We start from the raw sequence: 19,285 nt of genomic DNA on the forward strand, positions 1-19,285 counted from the left end.
TCCTGTTCATTTCGAATTTCTCACTAGACCAAAACAACATGAGCTCAATATGTTACAACACCTATCTACACAAGTTAGAGTTATGGAAACAGAAACAAAACAAGTTAATTGTTTAAGCCAAGAAGAAATTCTAAATCTACCACTCCAAATTAATATTATAGAAAGAAAGACAAGACAAATTAACTATTTAAACCAGGAAGTTATACATAAAAGAATAGAAGAACAATTACAAACTCCAGAAATACAAGATAAAATAAAAGCAATTGAAGGAAAAATTAAGAAAGAATTATGTAGTCTAAACCCTACAGCTTTTCAACATAGAAAATTACATGAAATATCTTTACCATATGAGGATGGGTTTAATGAAAAAGATATACCAACAAAGGCAAAACCAATACATATGAACAAAGAGTATCTAGAATATTGTAAAAAAGAAATACAAGAATATCTAGATAAGGGACTAATAAGACCTTCAAAATCACCCTGGAGCTGTACAGGCTTTTATGTGATGAAAGCATCTGAAATAGAAAGAGGTGCTCCAAGGTTAGTTATCAATTATAAACCTCTAAACAAGGTATTAAAATGGATTAGATATCCCTTACCAAATAAAAGTGATTTAATTAAAAGATTAAATAAAGCAAATATCTTTTCAAAATTTGATTTAAAATCAGGATATTATCAAATCGCTGTAAAAGAGGAAGATAGATATAAAACAGCTTTTATAGTACCCTTTGGACATTATGAATGGAATGTAATGCCTCAAGGATTAAAAAATGCTCCAAGCGAATTCCAAGAAATAATGAATAATATATTTTACCCACATATAGACTTTACCATAGTATATCTTGATGACGTATTAGTATACTCAAAAGGAATAAAGCAGCATATATATCATCTAGAAAAATTTATGAATATTATAAAAGAACAAGGATTAGTTTTATCAGAAAAGAAAATGAAAATTTTTACAACTAGAGTAAGGTTTTTAGGATATGAAATTTATCAAGGAACCATAGTACCTATTAAAAGAGCTATAGAATTTGCAAACAAATTTCCAAATGAAATAATTGACAAAAAACAACTCCAAAGATTTTTGGGATGTTTAAATTATGTAGCAGAATTCCTACCTGGAATAAGAGTCACATGCGAGCCCCTTTATAAGAGATTAAGAAAAAATCCACCTCCATGGACAAAAGAAATGACTTCCATAATAATAAAGATAAAAAATGCAATAAAAGAAATACCTTGTATAAATATATTAGATCCATCGGCTAAATTAATTGTAGAAACAGATGCATCAGAATTAGGATATGGAGAAATTCTTAAACAATTACCTCCTAACAGTTCGAAAGAGCAAATAGTAAAGTATCATTCGGGAATTTGGAACCAGGCTCAAAAGAATTACCCAACAGTCAAAAAAGAAATACTTGCCATAGTATTATGTGTTTCAAAATTTCAAGAAGATTTATTTAACAAAACATTCTTAATCAGAACTGATTGTAAAGCAGCCCCAAATGTTTTAGAAAATGATGTCAAAAATCTGGTTTCAAAACAAATATTTGCTAGATGGCAAGCTATTCTATCATGTTTTGATTTTACTATTGAACATATAAAAGGAGAATTAAATTCACTTCCTGACTTTCTTACTAGAGAGTTTTTGCAGGAAAAAGATGGAACAAAAACCAGCCTCCAGTGAAGATTATGGTCAACCTTTTGACTAAGTAAAAGAAACAAAATTACCTATTACCCCTGTACCAGCAAAACCATTATCATTAAGACCTATGACTATGTCACAGGTTGTAAAAGCATCATCATCATCATCATTACCTTCTAAGAGCTCTTTAATTACTACTAATAACAAATTCACATTATTACAACCATCAGATCTCTATAACACTCAACCCTTGAAAGAACAGTTTCCTTACTATGAAAAGCCCAATCCTATTAAAATATTAACCATTGAAAAAGAATGGTTCAAAAAAGATAGAAAAACCCTATACAAGACTATTTTCCCAAATACCTTTCATTACATTCCTATTAACCCACAAAAAACCCAAAAATTCTATAAATTCATATTAGTAGACACCGGATCTATTGAATTAACACATTATAGAGACTCTAATACAAAACAGCCCGTTTATTCAAAAATAAAAATCATGAAAATACTATCTCTACAAGAGTGGGAAATACCCCCATATCAGTCTAAAAGCTTCTCTCTGAAATTCGAACCTCAGAACTATACCTATTATGATTACCAAGAAGCATGGAACCATATCTTATTCCTATCACCAAGTCCCCATTCTTGGTTCATATGGTTCAGAAAAGGGATCTCATTACAATTTTCCAAATGGTTCCAATCATGGTTCCAGAATTTTGGACCAATAGAAGCCTTCTTCCCAAAAGAAGCCAGTATGGCGTATGAATATTTTAAAAGCAAGTCATCATTCTTACAAGAGTATAAATTCATTTCATTTATAGCAGCCATGGGAATAAGCTGGATTATGACCTGGGAATATGATTCAGCAGCATATGAAGAATGTTCAAGCATACAATATTTGGTAAGAATAATAAAAATAAAATGGTGGAATAAATATGATATAAATCTGCTGAGTAAAAGAGCTATTGATCAATGGTTATCAACATCACAAAAGCGTCCAGCAACAACAGCCTCAAGCGCCACCAATGAACAAATAGCATATAAAAAAGAAACTCAATTCTTAGCACAGAAGCGACAAATTATGGCAGCCCTAGCAGCGGCAACCTCGGAAGAAGATATTCAAAGCTCTCTACAAGCAATACAAACAGTACCTCTTGGAGAAGACGAAGAGGTACAGTCCAGCTCAGCCCACTATTATCAAGATTTTCAAGATCCATTTGAAATGTAGTAAGAACTATATGAAATCCATGTAAAAGCCCAATCATAAAAGAAAGATGATCTCTGTAAAAAAAAAAGTATAAAAGTAAAAAGTAAAAGTAAAACAGTAAATGTCGGCAAACAGTAAAAGCAAACAGTCGGCAAAACAGTAAATGTCGGCAAATAGTAAAAGCAAACAGTACTGTCGGCAAATAGTACCCAAACAGTGATCACTTGGGGTCTATAAATACCAAAGGTCTCCTTCATTCATGATCATCACATACTTGAAAGCTCAAGGATTCTCTCTACTCTTAAATCTTCTTACTTCATATATTCTCTCAATATTTGTAATCATTATCAAGTTTGTATCAACTTTGCAAGCAATAATAGTACAAGTTCATCTCTGTAAGCTTACTATCTTATGCTTTCTTTTCTTATAATTTCTTTATTCTCTTAGTTATTATTTCTATTCTTATAACATGAAAGAGTTTCAAAAAAGGCTAAATTCTTTAAAGCTTGTTAGAAGAAGAATGAAAACAAGAGTCATGGCAATAAGAGGGAAAATAAGAGAATTAATAAATGAATCTTCAGAATTAAACGTAGAAATAAAGAAGATAAACAAGAGAATTATTAAAACTATAAAGTTACTACAACAAACCAAAACCATAAAATCGATAAAAACCCTTAGAGAAAATATTAAGAATAAACGTATTCATCATGTTAGAAGGATACATTATTTTCATGTTCAAAGTATGATACGTCTACATGCTATACAATCACAAATACAAGTAATAAATATCCAAACAATACAACCTGACCCTCAGCCTTTACAAGATCCTTCTTTACCAATACAAGATCAACCAATACAAGATCAACCCCTACAAGCTCAATATATATATATATATATATATATATATATATATATATATATATATATATATATATATATATATATATATATATTATGTATGAGCTTAGAACTGTCGTAATCTCTGATTAACCTTTGCTTTACGACGTGAGGTAAAGTTTAGGCTAATTAGGGTGTTACAAAGGTTTTGGGAGGAAGGAAAATTAATTTAATGGGGGAGGGGTCACGTGAAAATCATGCGATTTGCTAACCCCTTCCTTCTTCTTAGGGGTGAGCACGGGTCGGTTTGGTCCGGGTTTATGGTAAAATTAGAACCGAACCGATCAAAATATAATTGGTTCGGTTTAGTTCGGATTTACATTTTCTTGTACATGTACCCGAACCAAACCAAACCGATTAAGAACGGATTGGTTCAGTTCGGGTAATTGGGTACCCGATGACTTTGAAAATCATAAAAAAAACCAAATTTTTATCTTAAAAATTCAACAGGTACAATAAACATGTAACATCAATAGAAATAATCCAAACATATTAAACACCAAATACATTAAAAACTAAACTCATTAAAATCCAAACATATTAATAATGAATAATCATTGTCTAATGGAAAAGTCATATATATATTTTTATTTTTTATTTAATTAATATATGATCGGATTCGCGAGTTGGTTCGGGTTTCGCACTCCCAAAATCGATACCCGAACCAATCACTAACATAAGCCATCGATTTGGTTCGGGTTGGACCCGATTACCCGTTAGTTTCAGAACCAATTTAATTGGTTTGGTTCGGGCTCGGACGGGTAATCGGATACCCGCTACCCGTGCTCACCCCTACTTCTTTTTTTTTCTCTCCCTCTTTTGGATATTACAATTGTTGTTGTTGTTTAGATAAAGGGGTAGTTGGTGTTGTGATGAGAGAGAGAGAGAGAGAGAGAGAGAGAGAGAGAGAGAGAGAGAGAGAGAGAGAGAGAGAGAGAGAGAGAGAGAGAGAGAGAGAGAGAGAGAGAGAGAGAGAGAGAGAGAGAGAGAGAGAGAGGGTGGTGGGAGAGGAATTTTTTATTCCCAAGTCTTTTTAAGTTCAACAAAGTTAGTTTAATACAACAAAAATCAATTATGACTAGCATTATTTTAAGTATTATTGTTTAAATTGAGTGGACTTTGTTTATAAAAAGACTTGGATGTATAGTTACTTTTTTTTATTTTTGTTTAAGGATAAAATCGTCTAAGAATTATTATTTTTTTGTGAAAAGAATAATTTTAAAACGATTTCTAACGTAGAGAATGAAATTAATAAGAAAAAAAGGTTAAGGACAATTTTGATTTTGACCTAAGACTTTAGGGATGAAAAAGTACTTAACCCTAAAATAAATGTTGTTTGGATTACAATACCTAAAATTATTTTTAGATAAAAAAAATACTTAAAAGAGACATGAATTAAATATCTTTTTTCTATTATCCTATCATTTTATTTTAGATATTTAAATAAATATTATTAATATTTTACATATATTCTCAATACTCTTATTCTTAATACTATTTTGAACTTCAACTTATTACTTATGGTTAATTTTTTATTTAATTTGTCTTTTATAATAGGATTAATAATTTATATTATAAAAAATTACAATGATAAACAATGCACAAAAATTACAATGACAAATTTTCCAAAATAAAAAAAGAAAAGATTCCATAATTTTTTTAATATTCTCAGTGTGCTTTTATTTAGTATTATTTTAGACTATAAATTTTCATTACTTATGACTCTATTGTTAGTTATAGTTAATTTTTTGTTTACTTTATCCTTTTTGACGGAATCAATAATTCATATTATAACAAAATTATAATAATAAGCATAATATATAAAAATTACAATTACAAATTTTATATATTTTCAAGCAAAATATAAAAAAATTTCATAAAGTACAATAAAAAATAAAAGAAAAGAACTCATATAAACATGAAACAATAATAATTTTATAAAAAAAATACAATTATATATATGAAATATCTGAGTATTAAAGAGATTACAACATAAAAAAAATAACATATATTATACGAAAATAAAGGACAAATGTGAAGGTAAATTATTTTTTGTGCTCTTTTTTAGAAAAAGAATATATAAAGGACAAAATTAGTAGAAGAAGAAATAATTTTTTTTAACTAATTGTCTAACAATAATAAAATAAGGTGCATTCTATGGTGTAGAAATGAAATTGTTTCTACATGTGTAGAAGGATATGTGTCAATATATTAGTAGTTCATATTGATGGTTCTTTGATAGGGAAGAATTAATTAGACTACACAATTGTTGATTCATTGGACCCACAAAAAGAAAGAGAGTGTGTGACATTGTATTTGTGCCATAGAGACAACCTATTAGATTTTTTTATTTTTAATAAATTGAATAAATATTTTATTTATTAAAATAAATAATTTAAAAAATTATTACCATGTAGACGAGATACATGTATTTATAAATATAAAAATATATTTTATAAAAATAATAAAAAATATTAATAATTTAAATTAGACCAAATTTTTAAAAATAGAACATTTCAATTAATATAGAAGGTGGACGATCTTAACCGTACTACTTCCATCTACTGACGTTTTTCATTAGAATTTACACTAAATCAATTCAAATAATAACAAGGCTGGATTCGAACCCCCAACACTTGTTTAAGAAAACTAGTGAGCTAACCACTAGACCAAGTTCATTAATTAGTTAGTTAAAACCGCCTATTTCTTCTGTTATTTTGAAACTGTTCATCTTTTCTATTATTTGAAACTGCTTATCTTTCTTATTATTTGAAATATTCTATTTTTAAGAGTTTGATTTAATTTAAATTATTAATATTTTTTATTATTTTCAAAAATTATATTTTTATATTTATAAATACACATATCTCGTTTACACTATAAACGAGATAATTTTTTATATATCTCGTTTACAGTAAGGAGATATATGAAAATTGAAAAAATACACATATCTCGATACGAGTAAAATTATCTCGTTTATAGTATAAACAAGATAAGAGATGCTGATGTATTTTTCTAATAATTTTTAAAATTATTTATTTCAGAAAATAAAATATTTATTTAATTTATTAAAATAAAAAATTCTCACATATTATTTGATTTATTGTTAATAAATATGTGTCACTAATCAAATTAGAATTAATAAGTCCATTAGATGAAAAAAATTTTGAAAAAAAAATAATATTTTTTTAATATTAATCAAAATATTTTTTATAGAATTTAAAAAAGAAAAAGATCTGGAGACTAACTTACTTTCACTCTTAAAATTATTACTATTAAAAACGAAAGAATGTATAATTTAAGTAATAAGTAATTACTATTCATTTACCGTGGTTAACAAATTTAATTTGTTTTTATAATTTATATGTCCTAAATATATTACTAATTATTTTTATATTTATAATATTTTACATGTTTTAATTTATAAATTGAATTGATAATTTACTATTATTAAAGGTATCCCATTTTTTTAGAAGAAAATATTTAACTTTGAACAAAAGACTAAATTAGAACGATATAAAATATTTTAGATAAAAATAAAATATTTCAAATATTAAGGATAAAATTAGAACTTAGTTCAAATATTATGGACCAAAATAATATTTTTTCAATTGTAAATTGTTATTTATTTTCAAATATTTAATAATAAGGTAAAATATACTTTTGTCTTTGATGTCTGTAATTTGTTTTAAACTATCTCTAATTTTTTATTTTATTTAATTTTATCTTTAACGTTTTCGATTGTAATATTTTATTTTTGTCTAAAATATTTTATATCGTTCTAATTTAGTCTTTTGTTCAAAGTTAAATATTTTCTTCTAAAAAAATGGAATACCTTTAATAATAGTAAATTATCAATTCAATTTATAAATTAAAACATGTAAAATATTAAAAATATAAAAATAATTAGTAATATATTTAGGACATATAAATTATAAAAACAAATTAAATTTGTTAACCACAGTAAATGAATAGTAATTACCTATTACTTAAATTATACATTCTTTTGTTTTTAATAGTAATAATTTTAAGAGTGAAAGTAAGTTAGTCTCCAGATCTTTTTCTTTTTTAAATTCTATAAAAAATATTTTGGTTAATATTAAAAAAATATTATTTTTTTTTCAAAATTTTTTTCATCTAATGGACTTAATTCTAATTTGATTAGTGATACACATATTTATTAACAATAAATCAAATAATATGTGGGAATTTTTTATTTTAATAAATTAAATAAATATTTTATTTTCTGAAATAAATAATTTTAAAAATTATTAGGAAATACATCAGCATCTCTTATCTTGTTTATACTGTAAACGAGATAATTTTACCCGTATCGAGATATGTGTATTTTTTTCAATTTTCATATATCTCCTTACTGTAAACGAGATACATAAAAAATTATCTCGTTTATAGTGTAAACGAGATATGTGTATTTATAAATATAAAAATATAATTTTTGAAAATAATAAAAAATATTAATAATTTAAATTAAATCAAACTCTTAAAAATAGAATATTTCAAATAATAAGAAAGATAAGTAGTTTCAAATAATAGAAAAGATGAGCAGTTTCAAAATAACAGAAGAAATAGTCGGTTTTAACTAACTAATTAATGAACTTGGTCTAGTGGTTAGCTCACTAATTTGCTTAAGCAAGTGGGGGTTCGAATCCCGCCTTGTTATTATTTGAATTGATTTAGTGTAAATTCTAATAAAAAACGTCAGTGGATGGAAGTAGTACGGTTAAGATCGTCCACCTTCTATATTAATTGAAATGTTCTATTTTTAAGAATTTGGTCTAATTTAAATTATTAATATTTTTTATTATTTTTATAAAATATATTTTTATATTTATAAATACATATATCTCGTCTACATGGTAATAATTTTTTAAATTATTTATTTTAATAAATAAAATATTTATTCAATTTATTAAAATAAAAAAATCTAATAAATTGTCTCTATGGCACAAATACAATGTCATACACTCTCTTTTTTTTGTGGGTCTAATGAATCAACAATTGTGTAGTCTAATTAATTCTTCCCTATCCAAGAGCCATCAACATGAACTACTAATGTATTGACACATATCCTTCTACACATGTAGAAACAATTTCATTTCTACACCATAGAATGCACCATAAAATAAATGCTGAAGATAAAACTTCAAGCTTCACATAGACGTGGTTTTAAGATGTGCATTTAGAGAGGGAAAAAATAACCAATACAAAAAGGAAATGTTTCAAAAAACGTTAAACACCCTAAATCAAACTCAGCCTTAAACGAGAAAGACGCAATACAGCCTATAAATTATGCATGTCACTTCACTTCCATTTGCATTTTCCTACCAGTGCTTCGCTGCACATTATATTCCAACTTTATTCTACTCTTCACTCGGGTTTTCTTTTTTGCTAGTGACAATCTTTATTCTTTGGAATTCATCTACCATTATTTACTTTCTTTCAGTCCACCTTCTATGTGTTAATATTATAACGCCACAAATAAATTGACATGGATTAGTGCTTATATGAGTTAAAATCACACATTTCAGTAATTAAATCTGATATTTACAGTTCTAATTATGTAATATACTCAATTTAGGTGCTAAATGCATTCCAATTTTAAAATAATTGAAATTGAAAACAAAATCAAAATTATTATAAATATTACAGTTTTAATTCTAAAATTCAAATGAAACCATATATCCCTTTTCCCAAGGCACTTGGTGCAATGTCACCCAGGAGGAAAATCCATTATGCAATACACATCTCATCATCTCAATAATGATGACAGGGAAACCTCATCACAATGCATAATGTATAACCCCATCAATACATACTTTGATTTATAATGTTGAAGACTACACCCTTGTAAAAGCATGTATGTCCATATATCATTTAACATATGCCTTTATTACAACAAAGAATGCACCACCGCCTTTTTATCAGGTACTTCACTGAAATTACACAAAAAATAACTTTTAGCAACATTTATGTTATGACAATATTATTACAACCACGACGAGAAACTAAGAACCAAAATTAAACAAAGGGTTTGGGTGAGAAACCCCAATCCCAATCTTGATATTGAAGAAAAGAGAAGACAGGTTGCACGAAAATAACACTGAAAATGAAAATTCTACACCCTTAAATTCTCCTAAATACAACCTTTCTGAAGCTACTATGCAATATACACATACCAGTCCCAGGAAATTATCAAACCCAACAGTAAAAGCTGTAAAACATTTAATATGACAAGTAGAAACACAATGCAATTTTCCCAAGCTACATGTGACTCACCATAGGCCTGCTCTTAACCATAATTTGGGAATCAAATAATATTAGAATAGCAATCATGTGAAGGCCTAGAATCCCAACAGGTTGTATGATAACTGATTCACTGCTTTGAACCAAGACATACATGAACTTTCAAGAAAATTCAGTCATTCAGTGCAATTACTATTGCAACTTCTACATAGCCAACAGTCAGATCGAGTCTTGTTTCGGTTTAAAACAAACTTTTCATGCAACAGAACTCTCTCATTAATCTGCAGCAAGCTTGAATACCTGAATTTTTTACCCTCTTTTTTTCTCTATTTTTTTATTATCAACAAGATATGTATCAGATTATATAATGGAATTAAGACTCCATTAAGCTTGTAACTTCTTTGGTTACTTTGGACTACTAAAACCTACTATTCTATTTTGTTAAAACACAACTAAGCTTTGCCCACTGGAAGAGGTCAGCTATATTTATCAAATGATGCCACAATACCCTATCATGTACCGCATTACATGATTAAATCCTAGATGTGTTTTGATAATTTTCCTTATGATTTTCGTAGATCTATCTCCCACTAGCTATTGGATTACGCTTCTATCTAAGCCGCTCTCCTTAATGAGGCTTCTATAAACCTTTTCTAGAAATGTCCAAATCATCTAGTGAGTGACTACTATCTTTTTCATGGAAGGAATGCATTCATACCATCCTGTCTTGTTATTTGTGTCCCCTTGTCTGACACAATATCCTCATTTCTGCAATATTTAGCATAGCAGAAGAACCTAGCATTCATGTATTGCAATCAACTTAGCAGGCTACCAATGCAGCCATGATACTTTCTCAATCCGTAAATAATACCAATATTGATATAGTGTTAAGTATCTAAGGAGAGTGAAAAACCACACTCAATAATACCAATATTGATATAGTGTTAAGTATCTAAGGAAAGTGAAAAACCACACTCAAAAGCTAGTTAAGGGAGAACCACTCTCCTTAAATACAACATCCACCCCATAATACCGAAGTTCCTAAAAATACACTGCCCTTGGAGAGCCGACATCCACAGCGGCTTCACGCTATTGGCTATCAGCATTCGGTATTTATCTTAATCCAAGCCTATAGGTAGCCCTTTTCAGGGTTCTAATACCATTGTTAAGCATCTAAGGAAAGTAGAAAACCACACCTTAAAAGCTAGTTGTCAAGAGGAAGTACCACACTCCTTAAATACAACCTCAAGCATCTCATGCTATCCAATGTTGGGACTTTGGGCACCCCATAATACCCAAGTTCCTAACACATAGTGTATGATGAAAATGGCAACAGAACCACAACACACTAAAAAGAAACAAGTTTTCAGGGATTTATCTATTCTTGGAGTGTTTGCTTGTGGTAAGGGCATCAAAGAGAAAAAATGTGCATAATACCTGATATTATCAGAATATAAGCAAGAATCATACTTAGCTGCATATACTTTAGCCACCAAACAAACATCATGATAAATCTAAAATAAAGTTCAAGCACTCAACACGATTTCTAATCAGGAAAACTCGGGTTAACCACAGTACCTACCATAGAACAAAAGTTGTTCGACTTGCAACACTAAAAAACCTTTGACATTGAAGCATGCCATTTTTATGCAAGTATCCTGCAGACATAATAGAGCAGAAGCAGAGGCAATTAAAACAACAAAAGGAGAATAATATATATACCTGACAACATTTCTATCCACACTGCTAAGTGTTCATAACATTTGAGCAAGGTATTTGAGAGTCATCAAGGAGTTTGGAAAATAAAAAATGAAAGAACAATGAAAGGAAGTGATATGTCTGCAAGTGTGTCTTCTGTTTGAGGTAGAAATTATAACAAGATTACTACAGAACATCTTTAGATTACATTGTGAAATCAATTAGTCGTCTAATTGAGAAAACAATGAGCAACAGTTTCTTTATTCCATTATATTTACAGATGTGTTTACTGTTTACTTGTTTAAATTGGGCTATTACCATAGTGAACTTAAGCATGTACTACTACTAGTACAGTACCACATGATTAAATGTGTTTTAAGACATTTATATCACAATTATTACACACCACTTCAATATCTCTCTGTAATTTATAATCCCTCCTCTTATAGTCCCTCTCTTCTCCTCCCCTGATCCTAAACCATCATATTTTATATTGAAACCCAATCATAGATTTTCGCTTCTAGTATTATGTCATTGTATTTTAGCTCTCATGTTTGGTTGAAAATATTATAAGAAAATAAATAACATTGGAAAAGAAAATGGAAACTGGCATTGTGCTTTTTGTGGAGCAAGGGGTGGCTGATATTTGAGTTATCAAGCAACCTAGGGTCATTGTCAATGACAAATGATAACCAGAATGGTAGGGTAGGGATTTCACTACCAGAATAGTCATCAGCACAAAGGCAGAATAATTGTAGTAAGAGATAATAATGCCAGATGATTGCCAGAGGAATGAGATGTCACCACTGGAATTACTGATTGTATGAAGATATGTTACCAGCAGTATGATTGTACGATGCATAATTACTTATTGGGGGTGAGAGATCTAGCTTTATCATTTGCACTCTCATCATTTGAAAATAATACAATATACATAAGAGTTTCATCAAAGATGAAATCCTAAAAGAGCATACTAGAAAATTGGAAAGCATTTGCTGGAATTCTGGAAAGAGAATCATGGAAAAGCAATAGCACAAAGATGCAATGAAGAATTATTATGGAGATAAAGACACAATCATAATAATTTAATGATGATGGGTTCTTTTGGAGTTTGGTAGCAGGTGTTAACTGGACAACTACCATAGTCAAAGGTATTAACCTCATTGTAAGCCTTCTAGTACCAAGAAAATTATATTTCAAGGAAATAAACTGATGGGCATTCGCCTATTACAAATGTTAAAATTAGTAGAGATAGGAAAGAATAGGAGATAAGCAGGACAGTAAAATGGGATTAACATTGAAGCATGTGTGCAGTTTTGGGGTGGCTTCCATATGTTGGTAGTTTCTCATAGTAATGAATAAAATGCATGTGGGTGTTGTTATTTAAAGTGAGGAGTTGAATATCTTGTAATGAAGGAAGTTTGGGAGGGAGCAGGTCTCAATAAGAGCTTATTGTAGTATGGTGTTTCTACTTTTTCTTCAAATAACAAAAATCATCCTCCTCAGAACTAGAATCTATCATAAAGAAAGGAAACAAGTTGAGACCTTATTCCCTTAAATAACATGACTAAACTAGGAATATAAACTTTATCGAAATATTCGCCACAATGAACCAAAGACACTAACAAAAATTAGTATGGATCCACATACAAAAGTTTTAAGCAAAAGGAATCAGAAGTTAGTAACTTACCCTAAAACATATGAGCACCACCTTCATTGTAAATGCATGCTAGCTAGGAAATCTGACAGCCTGATATCATCATGTATTTAGTTAGTAAATGAACAAAAACATAACAGAAAGGAATCTAAAGTCAGAAAGAAGAAGGCCATAAACTATAGAACAATAAAGGAGCACAAAAGCAACCTGATATCTTTGGCAATCACTGTATCGCCATCTGCAGCTCCAAGATGTCGCAGAACTACCTCCTCAAGCCGACCATCTCTATATGCATGCTGTAATTGAGACATAAAACACAATTAGGCTGCTGCCAATTTTTAAAAGATGCCTTTTACTCACCAATCAAGCATCAATTTTAACATGGTTGTAAAAGCAGTACCTTTTCAACTATTTTGAGTTCAAAAAATTTGCATTCATGTACCAATTTCATGTAATAATGTCCAAAGATCAAATAATGTTTCAAATATACTGTAGACTGAAATGAGAGTTCTTTTTTGTTTTTGAGAAACTAAAACGAGCCTAGTAGTTCACTCAAAATAAGAGTGTATTTATATTCATGTATCACCTTGTAGAAACAACTGGTTCCAAAAGGACAGTTCCCATCGCCAAAGTCAAAATGTTTGCAATCTATGGACCTGCAAATCACAACCAAAAACATAGAAATATTAGAAAAACTATGGTTCTCCACTCAGCTTACTTTTGTTTTTCATTTTTTTTTTAATTGTTTGATAGTGAAGATATAGAGGTAAGTATTACGGCCATCTTCAGCAGGCTCTATGCATGAATTCCAAGTCATGATTATATCATGTTACAATTGAAATAGAAAAGAAAAACAAGATATAAGAAACTTTGGCAAGTGATTAGGAAATTACTTGAGCTTTGCCTTGTAGCTGTCAACGATTTCCATTTTTTCTTCATGTGTAGAATACCAAATGACACTTGGAATGACAAAGTAAGATAGCTTGCGACAGATAGGACATGCCCTCAATGTACTATTGACATCCATCCCCAATGTTGGGTTGCTACTACGCCAATTTCTAATACATGATATGCAGAACGGATGGTCACATTCAGATAACAGCCCAAACTTTCGTTCTGCTGCAGTAGGCTTTGAAAGAACACGCTCAAGGCACACACTGCATTCAATTTCTTGACTACGTTTCAATGCCTCAAGATGCTTTTGCTTATTTTCACAACTCTTCATATGTTCTGCTCTTTCCTCAGGTCGAAAAGGATGCAAGCAGTTTTTTCCACAAGTACTACACAAATCTCCATGGATATGAGGACAAGTTTCCCCTCGTGGACAGTTGCCAGCCGCAGCAAATGAACAGATTGGAATCTCAGCAGGTGAAGTAATTCTAGATTGACGAACATCATCGTCCCCTACAAATTCATGATACTGCTGCTGTTCTTGATTCCAAGCAGGTATGCTGGGAATAAGGGAAGGACTTCTGGAAGGAGAAAACTCAGGAGCTGCAGCAATACCATTTGATGTAATTCCAATATTACCAAATACAACATCATCTGAAACCAGGGGCCGTTGTTCAGTTATTGAGGAAGAAGCCGTCGAGGATTGTGGTCGAGAAACTTTGACATGATCATATCTGCAACGACTACCATAAGCACAGACTCCTTTCTGATAAAATGTGCATATCTGTCACAATAAGAAAACAAGCACAAATGATCAGACAAAAATAAATCAACCACCATGAACTGGAGGATCATTGTATCACAAAAGGAGAGCTTGTATCACCAAATTCGGAGGATCATTCCAGTCATGAGAATATTCACAATGCTCCCCTTTCAGACATGCTCCATGAGCAAAGAATTTACAAAGAACCCTAGAGGATTTCAAAAGATAGGAAGTTACAGAAATTATAAGAGTCACCAAGTTGCATAGGCATAAAAAAGACAGCAAATTAACAAGAAACAGAGCCCGTACATACCAAGGTAACGAAAATCATCATGATCACTAATCACACCTTGATTGAAACAAACACAAAGCTAAACTAACACCTCCGAACAAATTTACTTTTATTGATTCTCTACTGAATGACAGGCTAAAAAATCATAACTTGTTTAGTCCCCACTTAATGAATTGAATCCAACAAAAGTCAAAATAAAAAAACTCCATGATTGTACCTTGTACTCTTGTTTCCTTAATTCTGATGATTGGGAAGACAAAATATAAGAGGGAGAGACAGAAAATGGTACAAAATTTTCTGTCTCAGGTACAGAAAAATTTTATATTTTTGTCGCAACAACCAAAAGAGTTTATGTATCTATTATGAACTGACCCCATATAAACAAAACTTTTACCCATCAAGAAAAATAGATTATAACAACAATCATTCAATCAATAACAATAACCAAAGCAAAACAATCGAATCAACGAACTTCAGATGAAAATTCATAATCAATTGACCATATAGAGACAGTGATAATCGATATCCCACCTCCTAGACATGGCGGAGACAGAAAAATAAAAAAATAAATATATGTTTGAAAATTGAGCGAAACGTGATGTTGAGGAACAAAACCCTAAACCTCGAAGGTGATTACTACGGATTGAGAAAAGAGGTGGAAAGAAGAATAAGGGGCGGGGCAAAAAGTAAGGAGGGAAAGCACGTGGGGTTTTGCAGCCACTCAAAAAATGAATTAATTGATTAATTAAAGGGGTGGTGTTGTGTTGGATGGGTGGTGGGAACAATAAAGATATAGGAATAGAAATATGAGCAGAGATTGGAGGCTTGAAGCTAGGATTTGGATGGATGGTAAATACTGCATAGATAGAAAGAGAGACTATGTTTTGTTTTAGCTTCGAAATGGTACCAGCAACCTACCAAGGTCATGTTCTTTCTTTATTTCCTATCTTGTGTTTGTAAGTATGTCAGTTTGATTTGTCATATGATCACGTGGCCTTACGTGGTAGGTTGCTCGAAGTAATCATGTTGAAGGATTTCAGGTGTAAGTACCTTTTGATTAAAAATGACAAAAACATTTTTTGTTTTGAGAAATAAACTAGTTTATCGCACAAAAAAGTTGTTAATATTGTAAAATAAATAAATAAAAAAGAGAAAATAATTATAAAATAAAGAGGTATAAATAAAAAAATTTAGTGTTAATATTCACTAATGTTATTATCTCAATATAATATAGATGATTCATATATATATTATATGATTATATAGGGCAACATAGAGAGAGAGACGAGTGTTTTGTTGTTGTTGCTATGTGTTATTAACTGAGATTTAACCTCCTATTTATATACGTATAAAAGGTTACATTTTCAAATTTTATTAAATTTATTATATCTTGAGAATATGGAATCACCAATCATAAATGAGCATTCAAATAACTATTCTTATCACAACACTTCCTTTGGATGTCTATTTAGGATTATGTCTCATTAAAATCTTACTAAAGAAAAATTCAATGGAAAAAAAACTTTAGTGGAGAAAAAAGAATACAATATCCTTTGTGATAAGACTGTCTCATTAAAAATCTTGTCAAGAAAAATTCCAATGGAAAAAAACCTGACCAAGGAAAAAAGAGTATAGTCTCCCCTCTTGACGACATTATTTAATATCTCGAAATCGGCACATCCTAATTTGATGTACCAATTTTCTAAAGGAGGATTTTGGAAGTGACTTTGTAAATGAATCTGTCAGATTATCGCTTGAGCGGATCTGTTGGACATCAATTGTTCCTTGATTTTGAAGATCATGAGTGAAGAAGAATTTCGGAGAAATATACTTTGTTCTATCACCTTTGATGTATCCACCCTTAAGTTGAGTAATGCATGTTGTATTATTTTCAAATCGAATAGTTGGAGCTATTTTTCTATCAGTCAGTCCACAAGATGATAGAATATATTGGATTAAACTCCTTAGCCAAAAGCACTCTCGACTTGCTTCATGTATCGCTAGTATTTCAACATGATTAGAGGATGTCACTGCTATCGTCTGTTTCGTGGACCTCCATGATATAACTGTATCACCATATATGAATAGGTATCCTGTTTGAGATCTTCTTTTGTGTGGATCAGATAAGTATCCTGCATCGGCATAGCCAACTAATTGTGACTTGGATTCATATGGATAAAATAAACACATATCAACTGTTCCATGAAGATATAAAAAAACTTGTTTAATTTCATTCCAATATCTTCTGGTTGGAGAGGAACTAGACATTGCTAGTAAATTCACAATAAATAATATATCAGGTCGAGTATTATTAGCAAGATATATTAGTGCTCCAACTGTATTGAAATATGGTGCTTCAAGATCAAGGATATCTTCATTTTCTTCTTTAGGACGGAATTGATCATTTTTCACATCCAAAGACCTTACAATCATTGGGATACTTAATGGATGTGACTTATCCATATAAAATCTCTTAAAGATCTTTTCTATGTATGTTGTTTGATGAATAAAAATCCCATTTTTTGTATGCTTGATCTGTAGGCTGAGACAAAATTTAGTCTTTCCAAAATCTTTTATCTCAAACTCTTTTTTTAGAGATTTTATAATTGTTGGAATCTCTTCAAGGATTCCAATAATATTTAAATCATCAACGTATACAGCAATTATAATGAATCCAGATGCAGATTTCTTTATGAAAACACATGGGCAGATATCATCATTCTTGAATTCATTTTTTGCCAAATACTCAGCAAGACAATTATACCACATTCGTCCAGATTGCTTTAGACCATATAAAGATATTTGCAATTTGACTGAGTACAACCCCTGCAAATATTCATTGGATGGTTTAAATATCTTTAGTTCTTCAAATATTTTCAAATAGATATCAAGATCTAATGATTCGTATAAATAAGCTGTCACTACATCCATTAGATGCATATGATGTAGCTTATGGTATGCGGATAAACTGACCAAATAACGCAATGTTATTACATCTACTACGGGAGAATATGTTTCTTCGTAATCTATATTGGGCCTTTGTGAAAAACCTTGTGCCACAAGTCGAGCTTTGTAGCGTATAACTTCATTTTTCTCATTACATTTTCTCACAAATACTCATCTGTATCCAACAGGTTTTACATCTTCTGGTGTACGGACTACAGGTCCAAAGACTTCACGCTTTGCAAGTGAGTCTAACTCAGCCTTCATGGCTTCTTTCCATTTCGGCCAATCATTCCTTTGTCGACATTCTTCGGCTATTCTTGGTTCAAGATCCTTACTTTCATGCATAATGTGTAATGCCACATTATATGCAAATATTTCATTGATAATTATTTTATTTCGGTTCCATTTTTCTCCTTAAAGCCATAATTTATTGAAATCACGTTATTTTCATAATTTTCAGAATTTTCAGGTACCTAAACGTCTTCTGGTGTCAAAATTATATCAGAATTTTAGACAACTGTAGGTGTCTTTACTATGTCTTTATATTTTTCAATAGGAATAGTATTTACCTCTTTTTTTGGAGGATTTTTGTCTTTAAAACCAACAAATCCACCACGCTTCTGATATGTTCGACTGGGACACCAATTCAAATTGGAGCATTTTTAGCTGGTATGTAGGATTTGGTTATCCTTTTCGTATCAAAAAATGCATCAAGAAATTCATTTACTATTCTTTGTAAATATATAATCTTTTGAACTTCTAGTTCACATTGCCCTGATCGAGAATTTAAATGCATCAAGGATGATGTATTCCAACTAAGTTCTTTTTCAAGAAGCTTGTTCTCTTCCCCTAATGTTAGAAATTTTGCTTAATCAAAATGACAATCTGCAAATCAAGCTTTAAACATATCTCCTATTTATATCTCAAAATACCTTACTATAGAGGGAGAATTATATCCAGCATAATATTTCAATTTTCTTTGGGGTCCCATTTTTGGTTGCTGGCCAAAAGCTAAT

General features: G+C 30.3%; 1 protein-coding gene across 2 annotated transcripts; it reads right to left on the reverse strand.

The window, feature by feature from the left end:
* Positions 1 to 9,352: 9,352 nt before the first annotated feature.
* On the reverse strand, positions 9,353 to 16,290 carry LOC112770998 (E3 ubiquitin-protein ligase makorin-like). 2 transcript variants are annotated; one of them, XR_003186871.3, is made up of 8 exons: positions 15,855 to 16,290; positions 15,152 to 15,239; positions 14,271 to 15,052; positions 13,964 to 14,033; positions 13,585 to 13,673; positions 13,411 to 13,470; positions 11,605 to 11,680; positions 9,353 to 9,712 (listed from the first exon to the last, which is right to left on the reverse strand). XR_003186871.3 is itself a non-coding variant. In XM_025815532.3 (7 exons), the coding sequence occupies exons 1-6, from the start codon at positions 15,863 to 15,865 to the stop codon at positions 13,434 to 13,436; spliced, it is 1,077 nt and encodes a 358-aa protein (XP_025671317.1). In that variant the 5' UTR covers positions 15,866 to 16,258; the 3' UTR covers positions 9,353 to 9,712; positions 13,411 to 13,433. The 2 variants fall into 2 exon arrangements, 1 of the variants encoding a protein (XP_025671317.1); XM_025815532.3 differs by lacking the exon at positions 11,605 to 11,680 and having other exon boundaries at positions 15,855 to 16,258.
* Between the last annotated feature and the right edge of the window lie 2,995 nt (positions 16,291 to 19,285).

The sequence above is a fragment of the Arachis hypogaea genome, chromosome 18 (genome assembly GCF_003086295.3).
Source record: "Arachis hypogaea cultivar Tifrunner chromosome 18, arahy.Tifrunner.gnm2.J5K5, whole genome shotgun sequence".
NCBI lineage: Eukaryota > Viridiplantae > Streptophyta > Magnoliopsida > Fabales > Fabaceae > Arachis > Arachis hypogaea.